General features: G+C 40.1%; 1 protein-coding gene and 1 pseudogene across 2 annotated transcripts; both read left to right on the plus strand.

The window, feature by feature from the left end:
- The first annotated feature begins 1,029 nt into the window (after positions 1-1,029).
- Positions 1,030-8,692, plus strand: ccne2 (cyclin E2). 2 transcript variants are annotated; one of them, XM_030393049.1, is made up of 12 exons: positions 1,030-1,048; positions 3,003-3,041; positions 3,712-3,793; positions 3,910-3,963; positions 4,967-5,109; positions 5,801-5,936; positions 6,022-6,168; positions 6,279-6,374; positions 6,467-6,601; positions 6,704-6,815; positions 6,949-7,106; positions 7,310-8,692. In XM_030393049.1, exons 2-12 carry the CDS (start codon positions 3,025-3,027, stop codon positions 7,418-7,420), a joined length of 1,191 nt encoding a protein of 396 aa, XP_030248909.1. In that variant the 5' UTR covers positions 1,030-1,048; positions 3,003-3,024; the 3' UTR covers positions 7,421-8,692. The 2 variants fall into 2 exon arrangements, with proteins under 2 accessions (XP_030248909.1, XP_030248908.1); XM_030393048.1 differs by lacking the exon at positions 1,030-1,048 and adding an exon at positions 1,084-1,470.
- A 2,567-nt stretch (positions 8,693-11,259) lies between these two features.
- Positions 11,260-15,278, plus strand: LOC115567793 (tripartite motif-containing protein 16-like; annotated as a pseudogene).
- The last annotated feature ends 5,907 nt before the right edge of the window (positions 15,279-21,185 follow it).

Below are 21,185 nucleotides of genomic sequence, written 5' to 3' on the forward strand. Positions count from 1 at the left end.
TCACAAACTGATCTGAGAAGATGTTACTTACACGCTTTATTTGGATAAAATCTTCTCTGCTAAGCTAAAGCATTAGCATGCACCCCGTCTGCAGTGAGTGCACGAGCTTGAGTGCACGCAAAGGTGTAAATAACATCTCCACAGACTTTGGATCACGCATAATTGGATATTTGAAGCCATCTGATGTTTCTTTTTGGATGTTTATCTGTTTCAAATCAAGTCTCCAGCTGTTTCAGTTGTTTAGCAGAATGCTGTGAAGCTCCAGAACTGTTCTGGTTTATTATAAAGCCCTGAATGGTTTACGGCCAAAACATATTTCTGATCTGCTGCCGAGTTACGAACCATCCAGACCCGTGAGGTCATCAGGTTCAGGTCTGCTTTCAGTCCCTACAGTCAGAACTACACATGGAGGAGCAGCGTTCAGTCATCACATGACACATGACCCGAACAAACTCCCCGAAAACTTTAGTCTTGTCACTTTTAAACTTACATAAACTTTATTTTAGCTTATGTTCCTGTTATTGTTAACTGGTTTTAATGCTTGTTGCCCATGTAGAGCACTCTGAGTTGCCTTGTGTCTGAACTGTCCAATATAAATAAACTCACCTTGCCTCAGCAGTGTACGTGAGGAAATGTAGTTAGTTACTGTAATGAAGTATTTATATATAGTTGCACTGTGCAGTAGAATAGAATATGCTTATTGTCATTGTTTCAGAAAGAACGAAACATGGATAGCTGCTCTTCCTGTTTGACAATATAAATATCAATATAAACAAGTATTAAAAAGATAAAAATCCAAACATATAAACAACAATCATTAGTTAAATATCACAGTGAATAATCAGGTGAATCAGATGAAATCAGCTGACATCAGAGCACTTCCTCCCTCAGGAGTCTGACAGCGGCCCCACGTGTTCTCTCTGTTTACATTCTGTGAAGGGAGCACGCGGCGCCGGCTGCTCGCGCTCTCATTGGCTTGACGTCAGAAGGCCCCTCCCACAGGCGGTACCCTCACGCGGAAGCAGTTAGGGTGCCGCGAAAAAAAACGGTAAATAACTCCGTAAAGTGTCAATATTATCGGTCGTTTCCGGTGCGGGACGGTTCCTGAACGTTTACCGGCTCGTTTAAGTTTAACCGGAACTTACGGAAAGCGGCGTTTATGTCAAAAAACCTTCCCGCGGTTCGCCGTCCGTTAGAAATGAATGCGGGCTCCGGTAAACACGGTAAATAACCGGGTCGGTGGAGCTCCCAGCCTCTCCGATCACCTCTCGTGTCCGGGAGAAGAGCGAGTCTCGCCGGTTGAACCGTCCGCGTCGCCCGTTTCGTCAAATCTCGGTTCGCATTTGAACATTTAGCGGGTTTCTGTGAACCGGGAACGCGCATGCGCAGTAGGCGGCGGCAGGCTTATACGGATATAAGGATTGGCGCCGGCGCCACAGCTGATGCATTCATTCATTCAGCACCGAGGAGGTAAGAGCACCGAGAACCGAGCCGAGGGGAGCAGAACTGCTCACATTCATAGTTTAAGAACATTTTTCCACTGTCGGTAACTTCCTGCTGTCTGCATCGTGTGTTTCAGTCTTAATCGTCCGTTTTCGCTGACTAGTTCTGTGCGATTTGTGGATTTAAATCTGGCCAAGCGAGGGACTGCAGCCATGTTTTTAGGTTTTTAACTTGTATTTTGTTCCTATTCGAAGGAGTTTTCACTACAATATTGATCTCCTTCACATAGTTTGATTCTGGGATTCGATCCTGGAGGTTTGTTCAGGGAGGTTTTGTGGTTTCAGAGGAGTTTATCCGGACAAACACTTGGCTGCTCACCCAAATTAACCTTTAAAGCTCAGGAAAGTTGCAGTTTAGTTTTGTTTTGGAGCCTGTTTTAAACCTAATCAAGCTCACATTCAGCTGTTTGCATGTAAACTCTGTGGATCATCAGCTTTATGTGCACATCACGGTTAGCTGGTTAGTGTTGACCTAGTTAGCAGCGGCTAAGTTTGCTAATTACTGTAGCTCCCCTCCACAACTTAGCTTGGCGGTGGTCTCAGTTTCCCAGACTTTAATGGCGCTTGAATAACTTTGTTTCACGGTATGTGATTCCTGTGAGTTTAATGTACGAGTTGAGAAGAGTTTAGAGTCGGTATGGTAGATCTCCGGCGGTCATTTCGACCAGTTTTCCCCCGCAGACTTGGAGGACTTTCGGGGGAGGCAGGGCTCAAATCCTCCCGCTTTGGCGCTGCGGAAATTGGCGCGTCTTTGAGTTTCAATCCTCAAATAAAGTTAATATTTCTGCTTTTTCACGGATTCAGACCACATGAGTGTTGTCTGGAGACGTGTGCCTCTTCGCTGGATGAGAGACTTTTGAGTTGAAACGCGACATTTTGGAGCTTTTTTTGTTTGAAATCGAGGGAACAATCAGCCCCCCTCCTTTTTTTGGCTGTGGATACCAACCTAGCTTACAGAGCCTGTCTGGCTAGTTTGGCTCCTAAAATGACAATTATGATCATTTATCAAGCTTATTATGACACTATAATTACCATGGTGTGTACATGTGGCGATGTAAGCTTTGTTAGTCGACCTCTGGTGCTTCTGTGCAGATATATTAGCTCTTTATTGGCGGTCACAAGCTAACAGTCTGTTATCACAAGCTAACACAGTCACAGCAGCTTCGAGCCTGTAAACTGAGATGTTCCTGACACACATGGACTCTGTGGATCCATGGATCTCCTCCAGGAGCCTGTTAGGATCTTTTATATCATTATTATAGTTATTGTACATGTTCCTGGCCTCTTACAGGCTTGTGTAACCTCACCAGTCTCCTCTAACTTGTGGTGTACTTGTGGTTTTCTGGGGGGCCACATTGAGGCCCCAGGACTCTTGAACAGATCCTGAAATGGCTCCAGGAGACTTTGATTAAATATATTCACACACTCTTGATCCATGTGTCTGATCCTGTTGTTTTAAACATGTATACATGTCTCATCTGTTCTCTTCTTTCTTCGCAGCGGAGCCATAAATTAATTCAACATGATGTCCAGACGCAGGTGAGCAGCTGCTGGTCTCTGGTTCTTGAATTGTGGTTTTGGGGTCCTGACGTGGTCTTTTACTAAAGCTTAGTTATGATGTTAGTGAAGGCAGATGTTTATTCTTCCACTTTGGACAAATCATCTTTATTAGTTCTTATTAGAAATTTCTCCAAAACGGGATTATAGATGATGGATGAAATGTGATTTGTATCTTATTCTCATCCTGATCAGCGATGTAATGATGAATATTCAGTGTAATCTTTGACGATGGAGAAAAGCCACACGGCATTGATGCTATAAAAGACTAATCAAACAAGGCTACGAGCAGACAGACTGTAGATAACACAGAATATATAAACTTCTACATGTTTCTCTGGAGATAAAGATTTTTGAAATGGTGTCAACTTCATGTAGAGAAGGAAACCAGTATTGAGACAATTTGAAATGTTCCAACACTGATATTTTGTAATCATGACACTGTTCCACCTTCAATATCAGTCACTTGCATATATAATTCAGTGATGTAACGACTTCTTTAACCCGCCGAGTTAATGAAATCCACTTAAAACATATTTGATAAACTCAACTTTAATGTCGAGCTCAATAATCCAGATTGACGACATGAGAAGTGATTTTTAATGTGACGAATCCGTCTCTGTTTCTGATGTCATTTTGTTCTTCGTTTCAGCGGTCGCATCACTTTGCAAGCCAGAGATTCAAACACACCCGAGCCGCCCGTCAGAGCCCCGCTGAAGAAGAGGAAGTCAGAGGTTTGTGTTTTTGTACTTCTATATTTCTGTTAATGTTGTTTCAGTCTCAGGTTTATTCTCCTGTCGTAGCTGTTTGCACCGACGCCGACTCACCTGTTTTTGTTTTTCTTCTTCAGCCCTCAAAGAAAAAACTTCAACCTGCTGCCAAGAAACAAAGCTATGAAATCCAGGTCGGTGTGTCATTAACTCTCCATGATGTGTGTGTAAAACTGATAAGAGTCGAGTTTATTATCTGTCGTTTCCTCCCAGCCGCCGTGACCAGCCCTGTTTTTACTAACTGGTTTTATTCATATTCATTTGACTAATTTGTAGTTTTTATTTATATTTACCACTTCTGGTTAGCAGTCATTTCAATATAGTTTCTTATATTGAGCGTCCATTTTGTTACAGCCATTTTTTATTATGTAATGTGCCTTTTTAATATTTGAAATGTTCTAATTTTTGTCTCTAACTTTTTCTTTATATAAAACACATAAAGCAGTTGATATTATTTGTCTTTCTATGATGAAGTCGGTCTGAACAAACATGAAGTGACTCAACATGAGTTTGTGCACAAACATGCAGAACCTCCTTCTCACCACTGGGTGTCACCAGTCAGCTGGATTGGACTTTTAATGCTCAGAGAACCAAGAAACTTGTTCTGACAGCATGTTTAATGACAACTAATACTTACACAGAAGAATATATTAAGTAAATTTAAGAGAAACGCATTGAAACATGAAGAAGATTAATCTCTTGATTAGTTCCTGAATTAATGGATAAATATCTTGTTTTGTCCAAAACACAAAGATATTCAGTTTACATTCACTGTTAAGCAGCTGACAGACTTTTTTTACTTTGTTTTTAAGCTTAAAATGACATAAACTGAATTAATAAAAGTTGCCTCTCTAAAATAAAACACCCCCCAAAGATGAGACGTGTACAGTAATCAATCATAAGGTTGAAACTAACAGGATTTTTAAGTGCTCCACATTACTTTACTGTCAGTGTTGTGAGACTGTTTCTCAGTCTGTACATATGTTACATACAATCACATACATATAATCAGCATGTCAGCAGATGTTGTGAATGATCAGAATAATAGAAAATCAAGATCCGTCCTTATTATCATCATCCTGCTGTAGTTGCATCTGTTTTTATTCATGTCGTGTGTTTTTCCTCTTTGTATTTCAGAAGTGTTGGTCGGAGGACGGAGCGAGTCCGTGCGTCCTCATCGAGACTCCCCACAAAGAGCTGGAGCCCACAGATCCGTCCGGCTTTAAGCAGTACAGATTCAAGAACCTCTTCATCAAGGCCTCCCCCATCCCTCAGCTCAGGTACTGTGTGTTTTACACCTCAATGAGGCGGCTGCTGCCCGACACTTCACGCTGAGCTGTGACTCCACCCGACTCTGTGCTGAGAGTTTAGTGCCCCTCGTTCACAGAGGATTGTTGTTTTAGTTGAGAGTCTGTATGTTGATCTAGTTTCAGGAGCAAACTGATTTAAGATCTATAAACAAACTTTTGATATAATTGAACGTAAACTTCACACACACGCTTTAGAGAAATGAAATGCTTGAAAATATGTTATCAGATGCAAAACTGTCTTCAGCTCCAGTTGTTGAGACCTGGTTGTAACATCTGTCAGCTCTCAGTGCGTCTCTTCACACGTGTCTGGAGTTGCCACTTGTGATCTGACTAAAGTTTCCTGCTCTATAAGCAACACATCACTGTTTTTTTTTCCTACAAAGAAAGCAAGAACTTGATGTTTTACGTCTGCCGAATGTACAAGAAGGCCCAAATAATGAAGAATTAATCAGAGACAGACTTTCAAAGTTTATAAAGTTTCTCCTCACGCGACAACTCTTAAAATCACCACATTTGTTAAGGGAGTCTGGTGTGGTGAAGCAGACAGTGTTGTTGTGGCCTCTCCCCCTTCACACCTGTATTTAGAGCTTGTGTTAACACAAAGTGTGACACTGAGAAGAACACGTGAACAACATGGTGAACCCGGCGTTTTGTCTTCCAGCTGGGCCAGTTCAGACGACGTGTGGATCAAAATGCTCAACAAGGAGCTGAAGTACGTCCACGACAAGAGCTACCTGCAGCGACACCCCAAGCTGCAGCCCAAGATGAGAGCCATCCTGCTGGACTGGCTGCTGGAGGTGAGGATGGGGAAATATTAGCTTGTTCAAAAACCTGAAGAATAAAAGAATCGAGTCGTTTTTTAACAGCCGTATCTGTGTGCAGGTGAGCGAAGTGTACAGCCTCCACCGGCAGACGGCCTACCTCGCTCAGGACTACTTCGACCGCTTCATGCTGACCGAGGAGGACGTCAGCAAAGAGTACCTGCAGCTGCTCGGCATCACAGCGCTCTTCATCGCCTCCAAGATAGAGGTGAGTCCCTCCTCAGCCTCCACAGTGTTAACATGTGACACAGAAACAACATGATGAACTTGGACGCCTCCTCTTGTAGTATTTTTATAACTTTGTTGTCTCCTCTGCAGGAAATCTACCCTCCGAAAATCTATGAGTTCGCCTACGTCACTGACGGAGCCTGTGACATGTGGGACATCCAGCAGACGGAGCTGCACATGCTGAAGGTTCGTGCTCGCTCTCTTCCTCATCCTTCCCCTCCCTTCCTACACACCTGTGTCATTGTGCTCACCTGTATGTTTTCGGTGTCGTCCTGCAGGCGCTGGACTGGAATCTGTGTCCGGAGACGCCCATCTCCTGGTTGAAGCTGTACGCGCAGGTGGACGCCCAGACGGACGGAGAGAACTTCCTGGTTCCTCAGTTCTCCCAGGAAATGTACATCCAGATCACACAGGTACGTCACACACCTGAGACACCATCGAACACACAGACCATTAATGTGACCGGCTGCTGCTGAGCGACACCGTGCTGACCTCTGACCTGTCGTGTGTTGCAGCTGTTGGACCTGTGCGTGATGGACATCAGCTCGTTGGACTACAGCTACAGCGTCCTCGCCGCCGCTGCCTTCTGTCACTTCTCCACGTTCGACGTCGTTCATAAAGTTTCAGGTGAGTTTGATTTTCTGGCCTGCACCTCCTGAAAGCCTGAAGCTAAAAGATCTCTGCCTAAACCTTCAGTGTTCCTTCTTCAATAAAGTGCCAGACAGCTTTAACTCACAGTTCTGACCCGTTTGTGTTTCAGGCCTGACGTGGGAGAGCGTCGCCCCGTGTGTTCGGTGGATGACTCCCTTCATGGACACGCTGCGATCCGAAGCCAAACCTCAACTCAAGGACTTCCCCAAAGTTAAATCTGACGACAGGCACAACATCCAGACACATGTGGCGTATCTGGACCTGCTGGTGAGCAAAACCAACACACCTACAGCCTTTACAACCCGCCAATAATCACTGAGCAACATTTTTATAGACCAGAACAGTAATCAAGACGTCTAGTTTAGTCCACAACCCAGAGATATTCAGTTTACTGTCGCTGACTTCACTGATGGATGATCAGAACAGTTGGTGTTTTGTTTTGTGACTGACGTTGACTTCCTGTCCTGCAGAGAAAAGCTCAGAGGCATCAGATCGACCTCCCCGACTGTCAGATGTCGCCCGTCGCCGTGGGAGCGGTCCTGACTCCGCCCAGCAGCACAGAGAAACCAGCCAATCTCTGAGCGGGACACGCAGCGGCGATGACACGCTACCTCTCCACAGATCGACCTGCAGCGAGCGGGACGCCACTTTAGGGAAAAGTTCTAGATTTTATTTTCTAACACTAAGTCAGGACGCTGCTTCCTCTCTGCCTTTTTTTTTTTTTTATTCATTTGTTTGTTTTTTAACAAACTGCAGATATTAAGAATGTCAGGAAGCCTTTTTATAAACAACAAAACATTTCAGTTTGTTTTTTGAAGCAGCAGGTTTCACGTAGACGGGAGCGTGACGTGTTTCCTGCAGTAGCGACTTCGGTCCGCTGGTGTGAAGCGAAGACGCCGACAGGGAAACGGCTTTTTATTTTCTTTTGGGGGGGGGAACATTTAATACCTGAAAGTTTATTATCTGAGAGTTTTACTGGTGCTACTCCACAAATTGAGGCTTAAATGCTTTCTGGTGCTCAGTCAGATTCTCAGGAAAACAGAAATGAGGAGAATCTCATTTTCTACTGCAAATATTTCATTCCACTCTGAACGGTGAAGTGTTGATTATTATCGCCTACATTTAAACAGTGTGAACTTGTACATTTCCATTTTTTTTTTTTTACTGTCGTCAGAGGAACAAACGGTGCGATGAGCGACACGAGCCATAGGAACAAACACGCCTGCTTTGCTGTGTAACGTCCTGAAACCCGGAGGTGTTTGAACGCACCTCGTCTGTTTGTGTGGCTCAATAATTCCCTTTTATATGATTTTTTTATTAATGTTTATTATAGTTGCAACCTGGTTGCACTTTCTTGTTACATTCCTGGAAAACTTGACTTGCATAAGAGAACTGCCTACAAAGTTTTCATCTTTCCGTGCTTTTATTTATTGAGAAGCCTTCGTATGTAAAAACAAAACATCTGTTCATATGTAAAAAAAAAAAAAAAAAAAAAAAAGCAAATCTTTCAGCGATGAATGAGCTCAGTTTGATCACTGCCAAAGGCAAAAGCTATTTATGATTTAGCTCTGTGACACCTGTTGTTGAATGACAGTTCCTCTTAGTGCCTTTTTTAACATGAACTGTGCGGCTACTTAATTTAAGCTAGAACGAGCCAAAAGGCTGTCGAGACGGAACGAACCTGTGACTGTAAAGCTGAAACCCTCCGCGGCCTGATGGAAAAACTCTGCAGTGAACAACCATGTCGACTGTACGTAGATGTTGAAGAATGTATGTTTTTGTAAATAGAGCAATTCAGATATGTGTAATTTTGTTTTATATTGGAATGTTTTGAATAAATGAGATAAGACGAGCGTTTGGTCTGTTATTAAAATGAGACGTCGTATTTCAGAGCCTGTTCACACAAAGAATGAATTAAGATATGTGCCGAATTTAGGAGGAGGGTGAACTTATTAACAATCTGTCAGACACATTTTACCTTGTTTTTAATGTTTCTTTTAAGTCATCAATGTGCAAAATTGAGTAATTTATAAAGGCAGTCTGGGACTCAGCCTATAATGTTAACGTTCAAACTCGCAGCTTAGGAGAAGAAAGTGTTTCAGTCTGTGAGCTGTTATGATTGTGAGCCACTTCTTCATCTTCAATAAGACTAAAAAACATTCACGTTTTCTTCCAGAGGAGTTTTAATTTCTCCGTGCACATTAAACACAACATCTGAGGTTTTGAGCAGAAAACCTAAAACACATCTTTGTCACCTTCCAGTATTGTGTTGTTTCAGCTGATGTCTTTCATACGGAGACCCTAAAGGGACATGGGGGGGGGGGGGGGGGAAATAAAATAAAACGTTTCTCGTGCGCACCAGAAAGTATCTTGTGCGCACGAGAAACGTTTTATTTTATTTTTTCACCCCATGTCCCTTTGGGGGAAATGGGGGGAAAAAAATAAATAAATAATTTTCTCGGTCTCACAAGAAAAGTTTCTTGTGCTCACGAGATACTTTTCTCGTGAGACTGAGAAAAGTTTTTTTTTTTTTTTTTTTTTCCCCCATGTCCCTTTAGGGGCTCCGTACATGATTAACAAGAACCTCTGATACAGCAAGGAAGTCTCCCTTGTTGCCTGAATCCACTGCCTCTCTATAGTCACGGTATTGACTGAACCAAAGTTCCTGCGGACAATAAACAGCATCGTTGCACTGAGAATATTCGATCCAGGTGTGATGAGAATACCTGGAAGTCTCTTCGTCCGTCCACCCAGGGCAGTCCAAGCTGTGACTGGACCTTCAGCTCGAGACCTGGAGATGTCTAAAAGAAGAAAAAAAAAAAAAATCTATTTGTAATTTGTGAGTGTCTGGATGTAAATCATCCACCTGGTGGTCCACTCTGGTCGGGGCATTTTACTGAAAGTCCGACTGCACTGCTGTGTCCTGGATCCGTATGACGTCTTTCACAGTGACACTGCAGTAAGTTCTGTAAGAACTTCAGCTGAAAGCATAACGCAGCTGGTGTTCTGCACCTGTGAATTCACTTATGGTGAATATGTTTTTGATTGAAATATTTTTTTTGTTCGTTTGTTTTAAAATTTTCTTTTGAAAAAATCTGAAACTCTTTACATATAACAAAAATTCCCAGAAGTTTTTTTTCCTTCTGAAAATTTTTTCCCCACAAACAAATATTTCACGCATTAATTCTTTTGAAAACATTTGTTTTTTAAATTGAAAAAATGTTCATGTTTGAAACCAAGTGAAAACATTTTCAGGCATAAAAGAATTTCAGAAGAATTTTTCTTTGATATGTGAAACATTTTTAAAAAAACTTTTAGGAAAATGTTCTATTTTTTCATGAGGAGCAGAGTGAAAAATATATTTCATGTGTGAAATATTAAAAAAAAAAAACATGTGGGGAAAAAAAATTAACAGATCCTAAAACCAAAAGGGTACGGAAGCCGAGAACAGCCATGGATTTTTCTTTTTTTTATGCACTGTTATCTCGTGATAACGACTGATATAACAAAGATTGTTTTCTTGTGATAACGAATAAATTAATAATGTGTTCATCTTGATTTCAACCAACAAGAGCTGCCGCGAACGGCTTCCGTAGCCATTGGCTGTAGCTGTAGCCTACCGCTAACTTACACTTAACGTGAGTTTGTTTACTTGACTGGGTTTTTTTAGGTTAGCATATGAGAGGCTGACAAACTCCAATCTATCCAGCTGCTTCAGCTAAAGGGGGGTACACAACTTGTTAAACTTGTTCAACATTTACGACGAAAAATCTTCGTGTGGGGGAAAGCCGACGACTCCTGAGTCACTACTCCGTGAAATGCAACATAGCCAACCAGCTGACTAAGGAACACGGAAGCGAACGTAAATAAAAACAGCGGTGAGATCTAACTTTTCCTATGGGAAAAATAAAAAATACAAAAAAAATACAAAAACAAACTTTAAATCTACTCACCTCTAGCTCACTCAGTAGACTATAAAGTCCTTGTTCCTGCTGTCTCCATGATTTTTTCACTCTCTTCCTTTTTTTATGGATTTTTCGGACAGCAATAGTCCGAGGACCACCATCATTCCCTCTTCTATGTCTTCCATGTCTTTCATGTATTAAAACCTTTATTTACTCTTTTTTATATATACAGTCTATGCTCTTTTCCGTTTATGAAGAGCCCGGTGATGCTGGGGTTGTTGCCATTGGTTACTGTAGATCACGTGATATTTCTGGCTTGGAGGACTAGATTCTAGATCGGCCGTGAGACAGATGATCTTTATGTGTGTGGTGTCCTGTGCTGAGAATATCGGAGCACACCACACACAGTACGATCAAAGCTGATTTTTTAATCTTCATGTGTGGGGGCTCTACAGATAAAAAATCTCTTAAGATTTATAAAATCCTTATGTGTGTACCCTCCTTAAGGTAACGTAATGAGGGCTAACGTTAACTCGGTAATGTGAAACGTAATTAAATGTTTATTAATTAATTTATTATTACGAGAAAACAATCTTTGCTATATGGACATAACAAAATAAATTAATTCGTTATCACGAGAAAACAACCTTTGTTATATCGAGATAACCAGATAATGAGTCGTTATCACGAGATAACAGTGCATAAAAAGAAGTAAAATCCATGGCCGTTCTCGGCTTCCGCATGAAAAAGAAATAGAAAAATCTCCTTAAAAAAAAGTTTCAAATATAAAGAAAATTAACAGAATTTTGTTTTAACTCCTGAAAATGTTTTTTTCACTCGGTTTCACACATGAAAGAAAAACAAAACTCCTGAAATAAAAAGAAAATATTGGCCTTTATTTTTCAAGAGAAAATTAAAAAGAAAAAAAATCAAAAATAACAAAGACTTTAAAAAAAGTTTACTCTAGAATACTTCTAGAATTGTTTTCTCTTTAAATGCTTTTTCCCCACATGTCATTTGAAAAGTTTTTTTTCTTTAATTTTCATGCATGAAATGTATTTTCACTCTCCTCATGACAAAATGAAAAATAAATAAACAAACGTTTCACAAATGATTGAATTTGTTGAGATGACATTTGGGTAAAGAAACATTGACAGGAGAAAAAAACATTCACATTGTCATTTTTAGAGATTTTTTGTGTGAAACCGAATGAAAAGGTGAAAAGAATATGTGAAAAGTTTTAAAAACAGATATGTGGAAGAAGACTAAACTTCCTGTGTGAAACTGAGTGACAATTTGTTTTTTGAAATATTTCTTATTATTTGTCACGCACGAGACCAAGTTTTGTTTTTGTTTTATTAAAAAATTCTTCTGAAAAGAAAAAAAAAACATTCTCAGGAGAAAAAATAAATTCCGGAGAAGTGTTAAAAAAACGTTTTCTGAGTCTGTTAATTGTTGACCTAAATATTTTTTTCAGACAATGACATGACATTTTCTTTTTCTATTTTTTTCATTTGTGAAGTTTTTTAGGTTTGATTTGAGTTTTTTTTTTCTTGCAGTAGAAGAAAAGAGTCTCCTAAAAATGTCTTTTTCTCCTGAATTTCCCCCATTCACAGATGGAAAAAAGCAATGAAATGAATAACCAGAAAAAGAATTACTATTTTTTTTTCATGTGTGAACATTTTTCATTTTTTATTGTTATTCTTTATTAAAGAGATTTTTTTTCCTGTGTAAAATCATGTTCTTGAACAAAGATTTTTTTGTTATAAGGTTCAGAATAGATGTGTGTTGTGTTTAATGTACACAAGTGGTTAAAATGAGTATTACAGAAACAAAGACAAATTCTTTTCTCCTGAAGTTTTCTCCACAGTGAAAAAAAAAATGAAAAATGGATTACCAGAAAAAAACATTTTGGGTGAATTATATAGTTTTTCCATATGTGAAACACTTAAAATGTACCTTGGTCCTAGAGGCTGAAGTGCACCACTATCTCATAGTTGCATGTTAGTTTTAAAATCCCATGCTGCCACAAACTGACACTTTTTACAAGGAGATAAACAACTTCATGTTCTGATTTAATGCTGAATTTACAAGGAGGAGACAATGAGTTAGAATCTGTCAAAGAAGATGTTTAACAAAGTTTATAAAGTTTCTCCTCATGAAAGAACTCTTAAAATTGAGAGATTTTTTAAGGGAGTCTGGTGACTTCCTGATGACAAAGAAGTAGCCTATCTTGTTTACTGTTAACTGTATTTGGAAAGATTTTAATTGTTAGCATCATAAAATGTGTTCTTCCATTAATGGTGTTGATCTTGTGGTTCTTGTATTTGAGTCTGATGTTTTCATGCCACTTTCTACTTCTACTACTCACATCTCTGAGGGAAATACTTTCTTTTTACTTGACTACATTTCTCTGACAACTTTAGTCACTTTACACATTGAGATTTCAGAACTTACAAAGAGTTTATAGAATATGATATTGAGAGACTGAGAGGACCAGAGTCCTGGGAGTGGTCAGTGAACACATCATACATTTATATGATCCCTACTAGAAAACAGACCCTGTCAGTGTTTGACTATTAAATGTGATGTGTTTGTTCTGCTGCAACATGAATCAGACAGATTTTAGAAATATGCAGCCATCAACAAAGTCTGCAGAGCCCAGAAGTATTTTATAGCTAAGAAGAAATGTTTTCAGATGCGGAGCAGGTTTTAACTGAGGCGTCATTGTAAATGATTCACAGAGCTGCTCCTCTTCCTCGAATGACTCACAGCTTGATAAGCCACAGTGACTTTCAATCTGTCAGAACATTTCCTTATTCCCTCCATTCAGACAGTCGTTGCCACTGAAAGGTGGAATGGCTCAGAAAGCAGTTCAGCTGGACCGAGAGACTTTCTCTTGTCCGATCTGTTTGGATCTACTGAAGGATCCGGTGACTACTCCCTGTGGACACAGCTACTGCAAGAACTGTATTAAAGACCACTGGGACACAGAGGATGAGAGGAGGATCTACAGCTGCCCTCAGTGCAGGAAGAGCTTCATACCGAGACCTCAGCTGCTGAAAAACACCATGTTAGCAGTTTTAGTGGAGGAGCTGAAGAAGACTGGACTCCAAGCTGCTCCTGCTGATCTCTGCTATGCTGGACCTGAAGATGTGGCCTGTGATGTCTGCACTGGGAGGAAACTGAGAGCTGTCAAGTCCTGTCTGGCCTGTATGATCTCTTTCTGTGAGAAACACCTGCAGCCTCATTATCAATCAGCTGCTTTAAAGAAACACAAGCTGGTGGAGCCGTCAGAGAAGCTCCAGGAGAACATCTGCTCTCGTCATGATGAGGTGATGAAGATGTTCTGTCGTACTGATCAGCAGTGTATCTGTTATCTCTGCTCTGTGGACGAACATAAAGGCCACGACACAGTGTCAGCTGCAGCAGAGAGGACTGGGAGGCAGAGAGAGCTGGAGGGGAGTCGACACAACATCCAGCAGAGAATCCAGGACAGAGAGGAAGATGTGAAGCTGCTTCAACAGGAGGTGGAGGCCATCAATGGCTCTGCTGATAAAGCAGTGGAGCACAGTGAGAAGATCTTCACCCAGCTGTTCCGTCTCATGGAGGAAAGACGCTCTGATGAGAAGCAGCAGGTCAGATCCCAGCAGGAAACTGAAGTGAGTCGAGTCAAAGAGCTTCAGGAGAAGCTGGAGCAGGAGATCACTGAGCTGAAGAGGAAAGACGCTGAGCTGAAGAAGCTCTCACACACAGAGGATCACAACCAGTTTCTACACAACTACCCCTCACTGTCAGCACTCAGTGAGTCTACACACTCATCCAGCATCAAGATCCGTCCTCTCAAGTACTTTGAGGATGTGACAGCAGCTGTGTCAGAGCTCAGAGACAAACTACAGGACGTCCTGAGAGAGACATGGACCAACATCTCACTGACAGAGACTGAAGTGGATGTTTTACTGCCACAACCAGAACCCAAGACCAGAGCTGACTTCTTAAGATGTTCGTGTGAACTCACACTGGATTCAAACACAGCACACAGAGAGCTGTTATTATCTGAGGGGAACAGAAAAGCAACATTTGTAAGAAAATGTCGGTTTATTCTAGACACCCAGACAGATTCACTAACTGGTTTCAGGTCCTGAGTAGAGAAAGTTTGACTGGACGTTGTTATTGGGAGGTGGAGTGGAGAGGAGGAGGAGGAGTATATGTAGCAGTTGCTTACAAGAATATCAGGAGAGGAGGGAGGACAAATAAATGTGGATTTGGACACAATGACAAATCTTGGTCATTATATCATGACATAAACAGTTATGCCTTCTGGTACAACAGTGTCAAAACTCCCCTCTCAGGTCCTCTGTCCTCCAGAGTTGGAGTGTACCTGGATCACAGTGCAGGTATTCTGTCCTTCTACAGCATCTCTGACACCATGACTCTCCTCCACAGAGTCCAGACCACATTCACTGAACCTGTCTATGCTGGATTTCGGCTGCGTTTCTTTGAAGACTCTGCTGAGTTTTGTAAACTGAAATAGACAAAAGACATTTATGGGACACTGAGTTAAATCATTCTCGTGTTGTCTTCATGTCTGTCGCTGATTGTTGTGGCATGTCTTCAGCTGTCAATCAAACTTTGTGGGCGGTACTTTGCCGCCTCCTGGTTTGTTGCTCTGTAAATGTTTGAGGTGTTTTTAGGTGACACTACTTCCTGTGTCTGTTTAGCCACGGAGGCTCTCACTGCTCCTGATGAGGTTTGTTGACCTCCACTGATTCTTCTTGTTATTAAAATGTGAGCGTCTCTGTGTTCTAACTACATTTTGAATATTTGTACTGATGTATTTGTATGTTGTTGTTTCTCTTCCACTGCGTGAGTCTTCAGAGAGAAAGCAGCACACCTTCATTTATTGTAGATGTTTTGTTCTGTGGAGGCTCATTTCTGCAAGAAAAATAGAAACAGAAATATGAAAACTCAAAATTGAAATGAAAACACAATTATGAGATGATTAATTGACTTTTATCTCTAATAATAACTGTTCTCAGTTCTCACCACTTTGTACAGAATTCTTTAATTACATGTATTTGTCTGATCCTCTAAATGTTGTTCTTGTCGTCTGAATCAATTTACAAATGAGGAACTATGAGGTTTTATAAAGCTGTAAATATTCTGATCATAATCAATAAGGAGATGATTGATGAATGTGTTGTTGTTCGCTGAGATCCTGCTCAAACAAACTGTTGAGATGAAGTGAATCTGTTGATGAAATCACTGAACAAGAGTCAGTGAACAGACTTTACTGATGGGACGTGTGAACAAACTGAAGCTTCACATCATGAATAAACCAACATGAACAAAGTTTCTTCTTGTCGTCATTTAGGGTTTCAAACAAAGCTGATGGAGAAAATATGAAAATGTGTGTGTGGCTCCACCTGCTGTTATTTTAATGGCAGAGGAAAATCTACACTGAATAACTTCTGCACACGTTTTAATATTTACCTTCACTTCAATGAGCCTCTGCAGCGTTATACCTTCTTTACAACATACAGAAGTGATATGCCGACATACTGCAGTACTACTTCTTGTATAATACTATCAACACACTGCAGCCAGTATTCATGTTGTCACTGCACATGTGCTCTAAATGAAATCGCTGAATTAAGCATGTTTGCATTGTTCCCAAGAGTCGCATCAACTAGAAACTTCAGAAAACTTTCTGCCATATTCACGTCATATCGTTCAAATGGTAATGTACTGCAGCCGAGAGGGAACAACTGTTTGTTTCATTCTATTTATCCACCTTATCATCAACCTACCGCTTAAATATATGTACATAATAAAAGTAGCTCATTTTATCTGGTGTGCCTAAAAATCAATGTTCTTTTTTTTCTACAGAAAAAGAATAAAATACATGTAGAACATTTGCTGAAAGAATAAAGAAATAATGCAGAATTAGTCAGAGACAGAGTTTCACAGAGTTTATAAAGTGTCTCAGACTCAAAAGATCACTAAACTGAGACAGGTTCAGATTTGACTTGACAGCTGTCAAGTCATGTCTGGTCTGTTTGGCCTCTTACTGTCAGAAACACCTGCAGCCTCATCATGAATAACCTACATTTAAAAAACACAAGCTGGTGGAGCCGTCAGAGAAGCTCCAGGAGAACATCTGCTCTCGTCATGATGAGGTGATGAAGATGTTCTGCCGTACTGATCAGCAGTGTATCTGTTATCTCTGCTCTGTGGACGAACATAAAGGCCACGACACAGTGTCAGCTGCAGCAGAGAGGACTGAGAGGCAGAGAGAGCTGGAGGGGAGTCGACACAACATCCAGCAGAGAATCCAGGACAGAGAGAAAGATGTGAAGCTGCTTCAACAGGAGGTGGAGACCATCAATGGCTCTGCTGATAAAGCAGTGGAGCACAGTGAGAAGATCTTCACCCAGCTGATCCGTCTCATGGAGAAAAGTGCTTTGCAACGATAGCAGCTCAGTGCTAACTTACTTGGTGTTCCTCAGATTATCAAGTTAGCTGGTAAGCTTTGCATCGCAGCTGCTGGTGCAAACTGATCTGGAATACTGGCAGGACCTTGTATCGCTGCAGTGAGGAGAATTTATTTTGGCCTACTCTTGTAGTAGACTAGTTGTTGAATGTAAAGACTTTTGGATAAAGTGTTCAAGATGTGAATCTCAAATTTTAGCACCGTCCAAATCATGCTGAAATTAATAGTGCACATTTATGTATGATTGTCAACAGTACATCGCCTCACACGGGGCACCATTATACAGTACTCATGGTGCATTAAAAGGGAGTTTTAGGTTAAATTTGGCTATCAATAATAATTAATGATCATCAGGGATAATTATCAATTATGATTTATAATATGATCCAATTTACATTAGATCACCTCGGGGCACCACCATTTAAGAAGGGAGAACATAGCAAATTTACCAAATTGGTCTCATAAAAAGGTACTTAACTGTTTATAACTCTGAATAATAATTAACTTAATAACTACAAACAAATTTACCATAACAGCTAGTAATGGTTGAAGGATTTTGGAGTCCTTGACAGAGTCAAGGTTAGCAACATTCACTCTTGTACAATATTAAATAGACAGTAAGAAGGTTCAAAAGTATTTTATTCATCACAAAGATGAAAACACACAATCTAACTAACATGTACTATATACAGGTGTGTGTGTGTGTGTGTGTGTGTGTGTGTGTGTGTGTATGTCTGGCAGAACGAAGAAACAGTGGTGGTCACCAGGGTGGGAATTTCGTCATTTTAGGTGCAAGGCCATCTGGCCTTCACTTTTTTTTTTTTTTAAGGGGCACCAAGGCCACATGACAGGGCACAAAGGGCCATTGAGTAAAATTCGATGATTTACCTTTCAGATCGATACCACAACATCCTAATTCATAATAAGACATGGATTATGTATTAGAACATTTTCTAATACCAATATCAAGTTAATGTTACATTAGAATTTTTTTTTTTTAAAGTAGGGTCAGAGTTAGTTGGTTTTGGTGACACTGCACTGAATATTAGTGTTATTGAATATTTCTTCCAATAGAAATTCCCCCAAATTATGGCAAAGCACATTTTTTCAAAACAAACAGGTGTAGAATAACCAGCATGAGACCATTGATGTGTTGAATGATTTTGGTGACACTACACTCTGAATAATAGCAAAGTTATTTAATATTTTTTGTAATATCTCTTTTCGGTGTAGCACTTTGTACAACTATTGTTGAATCAAAGTTGAAAAGCAAATTAGCATTAACCTGACCTGAGATCACAATAACACTCAAACAGTTGACAATCACATAAATTGAACACATATGCATTACATCAACCAGAGTTTAAAGTCCTGTCCTTAGCAGTGCCAGGCTATGCTATTAAAGTCCAGTTTAACATTACCAGTCTTTGAAGAAAAGGTTGGGTCTCATGTTGAACAACGCTGCTCTTGCTGTGTAGAGGTGGAAATATTTTGCTCCTTTCCTTGCAGGGATAACAGCTTGGTGCTAACTCGCTTGGTGTTCCTCAGATTGTAAAGTTAGCTGGCAAGCTTTGTGTCGCAGCTGCTGGTGCTCACTGATCTGGAATAATGGCAGGACCTCGTGTTGCTGCAGTGAGGAGAAGGTTTTTGGGCCTGCTGTAAATGCAGCTTGCAGCTCTCTGCAGCTGTTAGGCTCAGAAGAAGATATCTTGAAGGCAGGCAGCCCCGTGGAGGGAGATGGAGAGGAGAGCTTGATCATAAGAAGTTGAAGGAGTAGAGGGCGAGAGAATAAGCGAAGGAACAAGAAAGGCGAATTCTGGGAAGAATGGTGAATTCTGGGACACTGAGTTCAGTTCAGAGTCCATTTTGAAATCTGCAATGAATGACTTCATCTGTGGGTCCCAACATTTTACAACTTTAGTCACTTTACACGTTCAGATTTCTGCAAACAGAACTTACAAAACGTTTATAAAGTATGATATTGAGAGACTGAGAGGACCAGAGTCCTGGGAGTGGTCAGTGAACACATCATACATTTATATGATCCCTTCTAGAAAACAGATCCTGTCAGTGTTTGACTATTAAATGTGATGTGTTTGTTCTGCTGCAATATGAATCGGACAGATATTAGAAATATGTATGAAGGTAGATTGGTGTCCTTATTATTCAATCAAAAAAAAGCTTGCTTCAATCAAAATATATATTTTCAATAAAAAAAACCTTCACACAATCAAATAAACCCTTTTCAATCAAAGAAAAAAGTGTTTGAATGCAAAAATATAGCTGAGACTCAAAAAAATGCATTTGAACACTGTTTTTCTTTGATTGAAAATGTTTTCTTTGATAGAAGTAAAGGTTTTTTTTGTTTGAAGCAACGTTTTTGATTGAAGTAATGTTGTTTTGTGTTTGGGCCATATTGTGGGTAGGACATTTGTGTCTTTATAATTCAATCAAAAAAGAAGTTGCTTCAAACAAAAAGAAATGTTTTCCATAAAAAAAATCACTTCAATCAAAAAAAAACTTTTTCAATCATAGAAAAAAAGGTTTTGAATGCAAAAAAATATTTGAGACTCAAAAAATTGCATTTGAACACTTTTTTTTTATTGGAAATGTTTTCATTGATTGAAGTAATCATTTTTGTGTTTGGGCCATATTATGGGTAGGACATTTGTGTCTTAATTATTCAATCCCAAAAAAGTTGCTTCAATCAAAAAAAATATTTTCAATCAAAGAAAAAACTATTCAAATGCAAAAATAAAATTGAATCCCCCCCTAAAAATAAAAAAAAACAAAAAAACATTTGAAGTGCTTTTTATTGAACATTTTTTTTTCGATTTGAAGTGATTTTTTTTTTTTAATGAAGTGAAAAAAGTTTTGAAGTCGATTTTTTTTTTGATTGAGTTATTTTGACACAAACATCCCGCAGTGGGTGGGTGCTTCCCCATTGGTCAGACATGTTTGAGTGACAAGTGTCTACACCAACAACGTCTTTCTGACAAGCAAGTCATGGCCGCCAGCAAGCCAGGGAGCAGTGGTGGAGTTGTTGTTAACTACAGCATTAAAATGATTGGTGTCATGTTATTAGCCTACTCTGTTTGATATTTCGATTAAATATAAATCTTACTAACTTAGTTCACGTTGACTAATTTGTGTGATTGTGTTAGAAATCTAACGCCGTCATATTGTCAGGCAGGCTAGCTGATAACATTAGCCGATGACCCTGCACACTGAATGAATTGTTTATTTCACCTAAGTACAGAGGCTTGCTATGTGCTATTGCTATGTTATGTTATGATAAGAAACATCATTAGTCCAACAGTCCACAGGCCAACTGTTGCCCGCAGCGCTGCCTGTTTAGCAGCAACAGATCATGCAGAGCCTGAGTCTATCTTCTCACACAGCCCAGTGGTCAAGCCAGCCGTGGTTCGCGAATCTACTAACGTTTCTGGTAATTGTAATGAACCGCTCTGAAGAGCTGCTGGTAGTGACAGTGGGGCAGACTGCAGTCACACAGTCAGAACCGTGAAAATTACGATACTTTTACAGTAATTATTCCCGGTAATAAACAGAAGGTATCACGAAGGTATGCGTCCGGATTTCAAAGTAAAGGACGACAGAAAAAACTTAAGGATATTTCACCCAACTTTGACGTGGAATGAAAAGCTTAGTTTCCATAAGTAGTCTATGATTCATATACTGCTGAACTTAGTACTTCCAAGACTACTTGCATGCATAATTTGAAGTACTTTTACTTTGATTGAAATTCACAGAGCTGATCCTCTTCCTGGAACGACTCTCAGCTTGATAAGCCCTCCCTCTTCTCTCAAACACAACAAGCTCCACCCTACACATGTATTTCCTTTTGAATCTGCGGTCTGAAGGAGGATGTATCTTAGCTGACAGGCCTCAATCACTGCACAAACAGATGCTGTTCTGATCAGAGCTCAA

Source organism: Sparus aurata, chromosome 17 (genome assembly GCF_900880675.1).
Source record: "Sparus aurata chromosome 17, fSpaAur1.1, whole genome shotgun sequence".
Classification (NCBI taxonomy): domain Eukaryota; kingdom Metazoa; phylum Chordata; class Actinopteri; order Spariformes; family Sparidae; genus Sparus; species Sparus aurata.

Bases quoted from the DNA above. Each gene is read 5' to 3' on its own strand.
- ccne2 (XM_030393049.1), top strand. The intron at 3,794-3,909 runs GTTTGTGTTTTT...TTTCTTCTTCAG, and splicing joins TGAAGAAGAGGAAGTCAGAG to CCCTCAAAGAAAAAACTTCA. The intron at 7,107-7,309 runs GTGAGCAAAACC...CCTGTCCTGCAG, and splicing joins TGGCGTATCTGGACCTGCTG to AGAAAAGCTCAGAGGCATCA.